General features: G+C 37.6%; 1 protein-coding gene across 1 annotated transcript in view; it reads right to left on the bottom strand.

The window, feature by feature from the left end:
- Positions 1–567: 567 nt before the first annotated feature.
- Positions 568–13,787, bottom strand: part of DISC1 (DISC1 scaffold protein) — a 329,162-nt gene continuing 315,942 nt past the window's right edge. The window contains exon 11 of the mRNA XM_049645005.1: positions 568–1,035. Within this exon, the coding sequence (XP_049500962.1) occupies positions 741–1,035 (295 nt within the window). The 3' untranslated portion in view covers positions 568–740. The remainder of the gene's footprint in view (positions 1,036–13,787) is intronic.

Below are 13,787 nucleotides of genomic sequence, written 5' to 3' on the forward strand. Positions count from 1 at the left end.
TATGATATATATATATATATCATAAGCCAAGTATTAGGTTTTCTAAAAAAATGAAAAGAGCATGGGACGCCTGGATGGCTCAGTCACTTAAGCATCTGACTTCGACTTAGGTCATGATCTTGTGGTTCAGGAGTTCAAGCCCCGCATCAGGCTCTGCACTGACAGTGTGGAGCCTGCTTGGGATTCTCTCTGTCTCCCTCTGCCCCTCCCCCACTGGCACTCGCTCTCTCTTTCAAAATAAATAAATAAACTGGGAAAAAAATTTAAAGCAATGAAAAGAGCATATTACAAAGAGCATAAAGGCCCATTACCACCTTGTTTGGGCCAAAACAAAGGGATATGTGCATATATTTGAAAATGTGATTCTAATAAATAATGATATATAGATTCTAAATATATAATCAAAATCACAGGTGACATATGTAATAGTATATGCAATAATTATATGTTATATGTGACGTATATGGCACATGCTATATATGGTAATTATATACCAGGTTTATATTCTAACTCTAGCCATTAAATTAGAACATAGAACTAAATATGCCAAAAGTGATTTTTTTTTTGTTCTTCTATATTTTAAACTTCCGCAAAGATTCTACGTTACTTTGTAATCATATTCCAGGGTTATTAAAACCTTCAAAAGTTTGCATGGTTCAATGGGTCGCCCTCCCAATATTTACTGTTCCCATTTGGAGGGGGGATCCAGAGTACCCCTCAGGGTAGGCCCCCTGCTGGGGCTATGGGGATGGACAGACCTCCTTCTGTTCGCTGCCAGCGCAGTGCAGAGATGCGGTCAGGTGAACCTGCCACTCTTCGAAGGCCTGCCAAGGGATCCTCCTCTCGTCTGCAGAGTGGAGCCTGGAGGGGATGGCAGGAGTGGCTGTACAGGTAGCTCCCCCTGAGTCTTCTATAAGCCTCTCCTCTTCTGTGGACAGGGCGCTCCTGGCCTCCCGGAGCTGCAGGCTCTGGATGAGCAACCGACAAGCTTCCAAGTCAGCTTCCCACACTTTTCCAAGCAGTGGACACTTGCAGCTAAGACCCAGGGGAAACGAAGGCATGAAAATGTATTCAGTGACATTTCATCCTACCAACTCAATAGCCTGTCTACCTGGCTAAAAGTTAGCGAGTCTTCTTACTGTTAACAACTGAATTTTATATAGTGATGGACTGTTTCCACCAAAAGGTAGAGAGGGGCCAAATATGTGTACCGTCGAGTTAAGAGTGAAATAACCCTTGGTCCTTCGTAGTTACTTGTTTTGGATCTGGTGTAATACAACACGGCCTCTGCTCATGTCTGTGCTCTAGCCCTGCTGGCTTCCTTTGAGTCCCCAGGCTTGTCTAACTCACCCAGCTAAGTGCATTTTCATGTGCTATTTCATATGCCTAGACTGTCCCTCCCCTCCCGCACACTCCCCTACCAACACCCACTCAGCCAACGTAAATGAATGAAGCAGTGCATAGGTAGTATAAACCATGGCAACAGCTATGCAGCTTCAGTGGCAAAAAGAAATAAGGAAGAGTGGACTCCGGCTAATGGGAAGAGTATATCCAACTACAGACAGCCCTCCATCAGCCCAGGCCAACTAAAGTTTCAATTCCAACCGAAGGAATATATGGGCTCGATGTTCACAAAAACTTTGATTTTTCATGAAAAAGCAAAAACTGGGATTTTATAGGAAAACAAACATGTTTCGCCTCTCCATTCAGCTTCAGGCTGGATATTTTCTAGACATCTGTCTTCCCTTTAACAACCCCTCCTTCTACTATGTCTACTAATCTGCTATGCAATGTATCTATTGTGCTCTCAATTTCAATTACTTTTCAGTTCTACAATTTTTATTTCACTTTCTTTTCTACATTTCGGTTCTCTGTTTAAATGATCTATCATGCCCTCCAGCTTCTTAAGCATATTAATCATCATTATTTTAAAGCCTACATTTATAAATGATGAATTCTGATGGAAAAAGAATGAGACAGAAGCAACATTATTAAAATATTAGCTAAGAATGTCAAAATACTGACAAGGGATATCAAATTACACATTCAGGAAACACTACAATCCTAAAACAGGAAAAATCAAAGGAAAAAAAAAATGCTCCCGGGTTCATCCCAGTGAAACTGCTAGGCACCAAAGCCAGAATAAAATTCTTAAAAGCAGCCAGATTAAAAAAAAAGGCATTAACTTCAAAGTAATAATAATACGGGTGACAGAAATGGTAGAAGCCAAGAGATGATAAAACAGTATCTTTAAAATGCTGTAAGAAAATAACTGTCAATCTATAAATTATACAATCATTTTCAATTTCCTTCAAAAACAAAAGTAAAATGATGATATTTCAGATACATAAGAACTGAAATAATTCTTTGGCAACACATACAGAAAAAAGGAAAGGATCCCGGTTGAAAACAAGGACATGAATAAAGAAATGAAAAACAATGGGAAGAATAAATATGTAGGTAAGTCTAAGTAAATGTGGATGTAAAAAACAGCAATAGTTTTTTTGTGATCTAGAATATGTGTCGTATTAAAACACATGACAACCAGCACAAAGGGAAGGAGGGTCCTTGTGTTGTCCAGAAAGCAAAAGAGTGCTCATTTATATCAGACTTTAAAAAGTCAAAAAATCATATGCAGCCTTCTATGGTAATTGTAAAACAGGTTAAAAGAGTATATAACTGACAGGCTAATACGAGAGAACATTTTAAAAATTAAACCTCCTTTATTGTTGTTTTGCTATAATGAAAGCAGTAAGGGGAAAATCAAATATATTAGATTTACATTAAATATAAACAATAAGGATTGTATTTAAAAGGCAAAGGTTTTAGACTAGAATAAAAAAAATCAAAATCTATATGTTGCTTACAAAAGATATGCTTTAAAAATAAGGATACAAACAGATGACAAGTAAAAGGGTAGGAATGATACATTATGAAAGCATTACTCTTCAGTGGGAAAAGGACAGTTTTTCAATGTATTATACGTATGTTGATTGAATATTACTATAGGAAAAAAATCAAATCATGATTACTGGCTCACTTCATACAAACAAGTAGATTGTATATCAAAATGTGAAAGCTAAAACATCAAAACTCCTAGAAGGTAATGTAGGATAACATCTTTATGACTTCATAGTAAGCAAAGATCTCTTAAATGAGATATAAAAAGGACAAGCCATAAAGAAAAAAATGATACGTTTGATTTCATTTATATCATGAACTTATATACTCAACAAAAAAACACCACTGAAAGAATGAAATTATAAGCCACAGAGTAGGAGAAATTATTTGTAACACATGTAACCAACAAAGGACTGATTTGAAAACATAGCAGGACTCCTACAAGTCAATAAGAAAGAGACAGACAACCCACTTTTTATTTATTATTTTTAATTATTTATTTTTAATGTTTATTTTTCAGAGAGAGAGAGAGGAAGCACAAGCAGGGGAGGGGTGGAGAGAGAGAGGGAGACACAGAATCCAAAGCAGGCTCCAGGCTCTGAGCCATCAGCACAGAGCCCGATGCAGGGCTCAAACCCACAGACCGTGAGATCATGACCTGAGCTGAAGTTGGACGCTTGACTGACTGAGCCAGGTGCCCCGACAACCCACTTTTTAAAAAAGGCAAAGACCGAAACAGGTACTTCACAAAAGAGGACTTCTAAATGGCCAGTAAGTAACTGATGAAAGGATGCTCAACACTATTAATCATCAGGAAAATGCATGTTACACCACAACATGATGGACTACACATCAACAACGTGGCTAAAATTTGAAAGTCTGACAATACCAAGTGTCAGAAAAGGTACAGAGCTATTAGTATTCTCACATACTGATGGTGGGAGTGAACATGAATGCAGTGTCTTTAAAATCTCTTTGATGGATGTACTGATGTTGAAATCATGTCAACCATTAAGACCTAGCAATGCAACTCCTAAGTATGTACTCAATGAAATGCATATATTGTCAATTCTCATATTCATGGTGATTACGTTCCATAAAGTCACCACGACTGCTGACCTAGCCAGCACTGAACAGGTGCTCCCCAGGGAAATGCAGGGTGAAGCTCCTGCCAGCCTCTGGTCACAGCATTTTCATCGACCAATCAATATATAACACTTTGTTATATGTGTTTCTGTTTGAAGACACGGTATTTAGAATATACTGTTGATTCACTAACACTGAATTCATGGACAACAGCACTATAACTCATGCCTGGACATACATTATTTTCTCCATACAGCACATCACAGCCTTCTTGCCCTTAGGAGAACTAGACAACACCTCAGCATTCAGATTGGGCATCATTTCATTTCATTTCATTTCGTTTTTTTTTTTTTTTCTATTTTAAAGAGAGAGCGAGAGAGAGAGAATGCAAGCAGAGGAGAGGGGCTGAGGGAGAGACAGAGAATCTCAAGCAGGCTCCGTGCTCAGCACCTAGCCTGATACGCAGCTCAATCCCACGACCCTGGGATCATGACCTGAGCCAAAATCAACAGTCAGAGGCTCAACCAACTGAGCCACCCAGTTGTCCCAGGCACCATTTTAAATAGTGAAATCACCATGAAAAAGTGCAAAAATTTAAAAAACATGACACTAAGTAGACCCTGAGAATGACACTGGTATGTAATATGAGAACTGTAAGAAGACAGAGCATTGCCTTGTTTGACCTCAGCTGAGAACATGCACGTCAGGTGACTCGAATTTTTCACCACTCTGTGCATGTCTATGAATGACAGTGAAAGCGCTGCAGGTATTGAGTTCAGGGTTACAAATAAATTTTAGTGAGCAGGCAAATTCACAGAATCTATGAACAATGAAGATCAACGTGTACATTGATCATTCGACATTGACTGTAACAGCCAAAACCTGGGAGAGGAAACAAACATCGTCAATGGAAGAATGGACAAATGGTGTGGTATATCCATTTGTTGGAATATCACACTGCAAAGAAGATGAATAATTTACCACAGTCGGCAACAGTATAGTGATCTCATTAACACAAGGCTGGGAGAAAACAAAAAGGTAAAACAGGAGGCACAATGATTGCATTTATTTTGTACTTGAAACTATGCCAAACTAATCCATGGTGTTAGAAATGAGGACGGCGGCTACTTAGGGGAGGAGGGGGATGATGACAATGAGAGGCACAAAGAGCAAAGAGCAAGAGCCAGAATAGAGTCTCACGTGAGAAGCGATGGTCCTCCGTTCGGCATGCTAGACTCACCCTCTAGCTTCCTAAGCGGAGCCAGGCTGACAGGTGCAAAGTGGCATCTTGTTTAAGGTTTCATCTCGCCACTAAGATTGGTTCATAGCCACTCAGGTTTTCTCCTATGAATTTTCCTTTCATATCCATTTCCTATTTATTCCTTTCTCAGGTTCCCCGTGCCTTTTCTACGGTTTTTATTCAAGGAGATATTTTATTGCCACTTCAATACCTTTATTTTTATAGCCTTGCTTAAATTTTTTATTTCTTCTTGGGTCCAATTTGACCCATTATCTCCTTTATAGAAATCAATCCATTTTCTAATGGATTTCGTATGTATTATAATGTTTGCTCCTAATTCCAAAAATTATTTTTAGAACAACTTGTGTTCCTGTATAAAGACAATTCTCCTTTTCATTATTTATTTACTCTTCTGATTTATCTTGTTTAGTCTTATCAGAGGTTTGCTATCTTATTAATCTTTTCAAAGAAACACCCTTGCTTTGTTAATCTTTGTTATTGATTTTTGTTCTCTATTTCCTTGATTTCTGATCTTATCTTTCTATTTCCTTTTTCTCATTTCTTTGGATTTATTATCTTTTTATTAGCTTCCTTTGTTAAAGCTTAACTTGTTGGTTTCCTTTTATTTTTTATTTTCCTCTCTTGCCATTTTAATTTTCTGAGAATTATATTTAAAGCTCTAAATTTTTGTCTGAGTTATAATTTAACCATGTCTAATACATGCTTAAGTTTGAAAATTATTGAATATTTTAAATATACAGAGCAATACGGGAAATAATTTCACAGACATCTTTATATCTACTGTCAAACTTATTGATTTTTAATATTTTCCTGTAACTGCATCAGATCTAATTCCAGAATTGACAACATTATTTGACCACAAACTTTATATTTAGTGCTTTCGTTGTCTTTTCTCATGATTACCTTTTAACTCAATGTCCATTTAATAGTACGCTTTTCAATTTCTAGATAGAAGAGTTTTTTTCAGATCCCTTTTTGTTAGGTTAATATTTAATTGTATTGCATAATGGTCAAGAATAAACTTTATAAAATTAATTGAGGCTCCCTCTACCACCTAGTACTTGATAGTTCTTTGTAACTGTCCCACATGTAGCCAAAAGAAATCAGTGCTCTGTTTATTGCATCTAAAGCTGAGGCATATTACATTATTAAAATTTTTTATTCATTTGCTCTTTTTTATCTGCTTCATCTACCAGTTTCTAAGATGAGTGTTTTACATTTCCTACAATTAAATTTTTCCTATAATTCTTGATTCATTTATTTCTTCCCATAGTTCTATTGACTGGTTTATGTATTTGGGGGGGGGGCGTTGTTTGTTTTTTTTATTTTTTTTATTTAACTTTTTTTAATGTTTATTTATTTTTGAGAGAGACAGAGAGACAGAGCATGAGCAGAGGAGGGGCAGAGAGAGAGAGGGAGATATAGAATCTGAAGTAGGATCCAGAGCCGGACGCAGGGCTCGAACTCACAGACAGTGAGATCGTGACCTAAGCTGAAGTTGGATGCTTAACAGACTGAGCCACCCAGGTGCCCCTTGTTTGTTTTTAATTTTTTTTAATGTTTATTCGTTTTTCAGAGACAAACAGCAAGTGGGGGTGGGGCAGAGAGAGAGAGGGAGACACGGAATCCAAAGCAGGCTCCAGGCCCTGAGCTGTCAGCACAGAGCCCGATGTGGGCCTCGAATTCATAAACTGTGAGCAGAAGTCAGACGCTTAACGGACTGAGCCACCCTGGAGCCTTGGTTTATGTATTTTTGGATTATGATGTTGGACATATTTTCCAATCATTAAATTTTCTACTGCTTCTTTTCAGTTCATGATGATCTCCTGTGTTCGTATGATATTTGTTCGTATGATACTTTGTTAGTGTTAGTATGTGTTAGTATGATATTTTGGCCTTAGAATCGATTTTGTCTGATATTATAATTGTTATTCAAACATACTTTTAGTTCAATTTTTCCTGGATTAGATACATACCATCCTTTATTTTCAACTTTTATGTATTTTTTTTTTTTTTTTTTGAAAATGAATCCAGCACAAAACATTTTGTTGAATTTTCTAAAAATCCATTCTGGGATTTTATCTTTGGGATCAGCACCTTTAAACCACACATTCACAAGTACTGTAATTATTGTGTAATTGTTGCTATTTTTCTTATTTATGAAGCCAAGATTATTACTTTTTAACAAGTTTTATGTCTTTGTTTCTTTTTTCCTACCTTCTTTTTTCTTTCTATTTAATTCACATACAATTGTGAGAAAGAATACGGACTGATCCCAGGGACTCTTCACCAAGTTTCCTGCAAATGGTAACATCTTGCAAAATTGTAGTGCAATTATCACAACCAGGGAGCAGACATTGGTACAATCCACTGCTCTTGTTCAGACTTCCTCTCACGTGTGTGTGTGTGTGTGTGTGTGTGTGTGTGTGCTTACACCACAGTTTGTTTACCTTTTCACCTGCTGAAGGACATCTATGATGCTCCCAGCTTGGGGATATTATGAACAAAGTTTCTGTGAATATTTACATATGGGTTTTTGCATGAAATTCATTTTTATTTCTCTGAAACATCCGAGAGTCCAATTGCTGGGTTGTATGGTAGTTACGTATTTAGATTTAAAGAGCTGCCAAATTATTTCCCAGAGGGACCATACCAGTTTACAATTCTACCTGCAATGTGTAAGTGATCTAGTTTCTTGGTACCCTCAGTAATATTTGGGGCTATTGCTGTTTTTTTCCCGATAGTTATATAGTGGTAGCTCACTGTGGTTTTAAGTGGCATCTTTCTCATGTATAGGGATGTTGAGTATCTTTTCAAGTACTTATCTGCCACCCATACACCCTCTTCAATGAGGTGTCTGTTCATGTCTTTTGCCTATTTCCTACCTGTATTGATTTTTTTTACCATTCAATTTTAAGAATATGTTCTTCCTTTATTCTAGACACTAGTCTTTTGTCAGATACGTGGTTTGCAAATATTTCCTCCGTCTGTAGCTTGCTTTTTCATCCTCTTCACATGGGATTTGAAAGAAGTCCAATTTATCAATGTTTCCTTTTAATGAATCATGCTTTTAGTGTCAAGTCTTAGAAATTTAGCCCAACACTTACTCCTATATTTTCGTAAAAGTTTTATACCTTTATATTTTACATTTAAGTCCATGATCCATTCTAAGTTAATGTTTATATAAAGTATGAGATTTAGGTTGAAGTTCATTTTTTTTTTTTTTTTTTTTGGCCTGTGCATATAGAATTGGGGGTTGTTTTCTTTCATCCTTTGAAAAATATGCCACTTCTTTCTGGCTTTTATGGTTTCAGGTGAGAAATCCACCATTATTCAAATTGATGTTCTCCTACAGGTAATATACAATTTCTGTCCGGCTGCTTTAAGGTTATTTCTTAGTCTTATAAGCTTTCAGAGATTTAACTCTGATGTGTTTTGGTATGGATATTTTTGAATTTATTCTATGGGAGGGGAGATTTTCTTAGCTCTTGAATCTGTAGATTTGTGTCTTTCACCAAATTTTGGAAGTATTTAGCCATTATTTCTTCAAATAATCTTTTAGCCTACTCTTCTCCTTCTTTGACCCAATGATAGGCATTGGACTTTTTGTTATTTGTCCCCCAGGTCTCTTAGGCTCTGGTCATTATTTTTTTTGTCTATTCTCTTTTGTTCACATTGGGTTAATTCTCAAGTTCACTGATTCTGTCCTCTGTCATCTCCACTCAACTACTGAATCTTTCCAGTGAGATTTTTATTTCTGTTTTTGTATTTTCAGTTCTATAATTTCCACTCAATTCCTTTTATATAACTGCTTCCTCTTTGCCAACATTTTCTTCTTTAGAATTTGCAGCTCCTTATGGAAACATTTTTGATGGCTGCTTTAAAATCCTTGTCATGTGATCCCAACATCTGATTCATCTCCATGTTGACATCAAGTAATTGTTTTATTCACATTCAAGCTGTGATTTCCTCTGTTTTTATTATTACTAAGGATTCTCGATTGCATCCTGAAAAATTTGGCCATTATGTTATGATATTCTGAGTCCTATTTAAATGTTTTATTTTAGAAGGCAATAATCGTGGTAGGTTTATCACACAGGTGCTGTTCTGCTTTTATGGGTGATGGTTCCAATTACGTTTTAATTTTAAGAGACTTTGCAGTGAATTTGTGATCTTCTTAGGGAGAGCTGTTTGGGTTTGGTTTTATCTGCTTAAAATATCTGTTCCCATTAGGGCTTCCACTGGTCCCAGCTGAACTGCCTGAGGCGCAAAGGAGATTCCCCAGGCCCGGCCACTGAATGTCTCTAGGAGGGAAGGGGAGTCTCCGGCCAGCAGGAAAGGAGAGCACCCCCCACCCCGCCCCGTGTGCTTATCATTAGCAGGTTACCCCCTGTGCTACTGATGCATTCTCACCTATGTTGTCTGAGGGAATCCCATTAGATGGAGTAGAATGAGCACACCTGGGCCACACCTTCACCTACCATCAATTCCCTTCCATGCTGCCACCATCCCACCTCCAAGATGACATATTTGTATATATACTGAGGCTTTCTTAGTTCTAGGTTTTTACTAAGACACATTTCTGTTTTCTCATAAGTTTTCTTTTTCATCAACAGTAAAATTTACTAAGTATTTTTCGTGCCCTCTTTCACATAGCTCATACTGGACTTATTTTTCATCTTGTTAATATACTTCATCCAAGAATGTGTCAAAGAATACCAGGTATGGCAAACATTTTAAGGACTTCCAGGTCTGAGAACATCTTTATTTCATACTTAAACACTAAATAATAATATAGCTTAATATTTTGGATTCAACACTCTGAAAATATTATTCCACAGCCTTCTTGCAGACTGTGTTGCTATTGGAATGTCTGATGATCTTCTCTTAGAGTCTTCTCCTTGTCTGTTATATATAAATTTTAACTACAACCCATTGATGTTCCACCCCTCACCCTTTTCTGTCCTGTTCTGTACTTGATCAAGCCCATCTGCCTAAAATCTTGTATCTTTTCCTTCTTCTGGGGAACTTTCAGTCACTGGTCTCTCAAATATTTCCTCCCTCCCCTCTATTGTTTTCTTTCCTTCTGGGATTCTTTTTAGATGAACGCTGATCAAATAACTCTATTGCGTATTGCTTAACTTATCTTTTCTATTTTCCTTCTTCCTTTCTGTTCCTAATGCCCTCCAAATACCTTCTGATAGCTTCTGGCTCACTAATTGGTTCTTCAGCTGAATTCATTAGGCTGTTCATCCCACATACTGAGATTTTTTCTTTTAAACTTTTATATTTTATGTTCCCCAAATTTCCATTTGGGTTTCTTTATGACTTCGTCTTTTACTTCATATCTCCTATATCCTCCCTTCTCTTTGGGAAATACTTAATATGTTTATTGATCATCTGTAGTGTCTAATTATGTTTTGTCAGGTATAAGTCCTTCCACTTGTTCTTTTAAAACAGTTACCCTCCTAATAAGTCTCATTTCTTTTCCATATGTGTTCAGATTTCCTTAGGCATATTAACTGTGTTGGTTGGTAATGAGTCCTTGTAGAGGAGATAATGTCAAAGCCCTAATTGATGCCCATCCTAATAGGGGTATGTCGTGGGTGGGGCACCATCTCAGGGAGAAGTGTCTCGGGTGTAACAATCTGTGCTCCTGCACTTGCAGGAATACATGGGGTCCCTCGATTGTAATTACCCACCCCTCAGGAAACAGGGAGGGCTCGGGGAATGTTCAAGATCCAAGCTCTCTGTTTGATGCCCCCCCATAGCAGTGCTTCTCTGAGGCTAGTGTTCTAGTTCTTTCTCCCTGCCTCACCAGTTGGCAGGTGCTTATCTGCTTCCAGAAGCAATGGGGTAGGCACGGGCCTTCCCAGGCAATGTGAGAGAAAGGAAAGGGCATGCCTAAAAACCTCTCCTCCACTTTATCTGTTCCTTCCCTCTATGGGGACCAAATCACCTCCATCTGCCTGAGGGATCCTCAGTTATTTCTATTATTAACTTGACAGATCCATCTGCCTGTCTGGCTTCTAATGGTCAGGGCAGGGCTGGATTCAAGGGAAAGATTCAGCAGCCCAGCTCTCATAACTAAGGAAAAATGTTTGCTGCTTCCATCAGCAACTTTCTACATTACAGCAATCTGAATACTGTAAGTTCATGTCACTTTGTTATTTGAAAAATACATTTTGTGTAGTTTTGAGTGAAAGTGGGTTTGTCCTGAAATATCTCCCGGAAGACACACATCAAAGTCTCAAAGTCTACAAAGCCAATTTTAGAGACTCATGCTGAATGGTAAGTAAATCTTGTAGATATAAAATTGCAGTGTTTTATTATAGCCCATGTAATAATTTCATCAAGCTTTAGATTTTTAAAATACCCTTTTACTGAATTCATTTGTGCTAAAGAGAGTAATGGTTGATTTCAAAGTATTGAGATGTTTTGCTATTCCTGCAAAGGAGAGTAATTAAGTCATTAATAATAATCCCTTAAATGAATGACTCACAGCTACTTGAGCTATGTGAGATCTTTGGTGATGTTTTACAACCAGTAATGAGACAATTTAAAGACACAATTTCAGTATTGGGGGGAAAGTTCTTGAATAGAGAATTGAAATTCATTATTTCTCTTACTCCTGCCAGTTGGAAGTAAAATGAGGCCTCACAGGTCATCTGATCATGGCTTAAATCCTTATGGAACTGAGACCTGTGTGTGTTATTTATGGGGAACAATGGTAAGGGAAGGAGCAAGAAGTTTGCAGGTAAGCTTCCACCCCTTTTCAGAATGGAAATACTGAACTCTAACACAGACATCAAGAGTTTCAGTTCTTGGTACCAGACTTTCTTTCTTGACTTATTCATGTTTTTACTTCAAAGGCATTAGTGTCTTACCAAATTCTTTGGACACTTTAAAGATAACTAGGTTTTCTTACAGAACCAAAATGGAATAAAATATCAAACCGATACATGAATGGCCAATGGTACTATACTTTCACTGCAAATTGTGTAAACACCGACAGTCCCCATACTTCTGAAACCTTTTCATTCCCTGGGAAACAATGACTTAATCTCTAATTTTAAACAAAACTGTTGTTACCAGAAATATTTACATTGTACTGCTTTGTCTTCTATTTTCCAAAAAAGAAAAATTAACACAATTCTTCACTGAACAAAGACCTTTAAACATTTTAGCCTACTTCCCACAATGCCATCTGAAAATATGACAAAAGGACATGTAGTATACGAAAGAGTGTTTGTCTAGGAAACTGTTGTAGACACAGTTGTTTGCTGAGCCAACATGTCCTCCTCTTTTGGTCTCTCCTAACAGAACTTAGGTAGTATTCAGGTAAGCAACTCCCCTCCCCCCTGCCTTTAGGACATTTTGGATAGTGACTCCTCCCTAGCTCTTCAGGTAGACTGTGATTAGTTGAGAGCAACCAACCTATAATATTCTACCAGACAAGCCTTTATAGTCCAGAGGTTGGCCACACAGAGAGCTGAACCATGTCTTGTGGTCCATGCTGGGATGTTGGCAGGTGGGGAGTAGTTTTTACTCTCTCTCCCAGTAGCAATGAGCAAAAAACCACCCTTATCTGTCTATTGACCCTAATGGAATCAGCCTGTAGACAAAGCCTATGCATTATGAGAGGAAATGGCTAAGAAGAGAAACGGAAAAAATCTGGTTTTTGATGACAAGCTGAGTTGCTGAATCAATCAACCCAGCTGCCCATCCTACTCTTTTTGAAACCACTTAGACCTGGCGTTCCTATTAACTGTGACCAAACACAAAGCTGATTCAACCAAAGTCAAATGACTTTGGCTGGAGTTTAGCCTCCGCTACAAAGGTTTGGTGACCTTTGGGAAACACTTTATCTCAATTTGAACTTCAACATTTGTAATATAATAACATCTTTTATGTCTATCTCACAGGATAGATTATAAAAAGGAAGCTACAAATGATACATACAATATATAACAGTAAAAAGTACATAAGTTCTCAAATCTTGAATTGTAGGAGGCACTAACAAAATGAAAATCACTTGAAAACGTACACAGTGCATGATGGCCAAGATGTGACCATTGAGGTCCATATTACTTTATGATTACAATGTTAAAAATAGAGACTGGTTGAGACCAATGATTAACTCCACCCAAGAGTCAACCGGCCAGCAATAAGAAAAGGTATTTTGCAGAAGGGTGATGCAGTTTACTCATCACCATCATCATCATCCCCATCACTATCACTACTGCCATCATCGCTATTGTTAACAGTTATTGGTCACGAGATGTCCTGAGAATTGTTAATCTTCAAAACAACCTTAAGAAGTAGATATTGCTGCTACATTGTGTGAGTTCTAAAACATAATTCAAATTCTCTGACACTGCTATAGTCGAGAGGTAGAGTCTATGTCCTCTCCTTTAGAATCTGGTCTGGCCTTACTTTCTTGTAATCAACGGGTCATAGCGGGAGTAATGCCACACAGCTTCTAAGGCTAGGTCAGAAAATGCCCTGCAGCCTTCACCAGATGTTTTGGGCCCCTTGC

Source organism: Panthera uncia, chromosome D2 (assembly GCF_023721935.1).
Source record: "Panthera uncia isolate 11264 chromosome D2, Puncia_PCG_1.0, whole genome shotgun sequence".
NCBI lineage: Eukaryota > Metazoa > Chordata > Mammalia > Carnivora > Felidae > Panthera > Panthera uncia.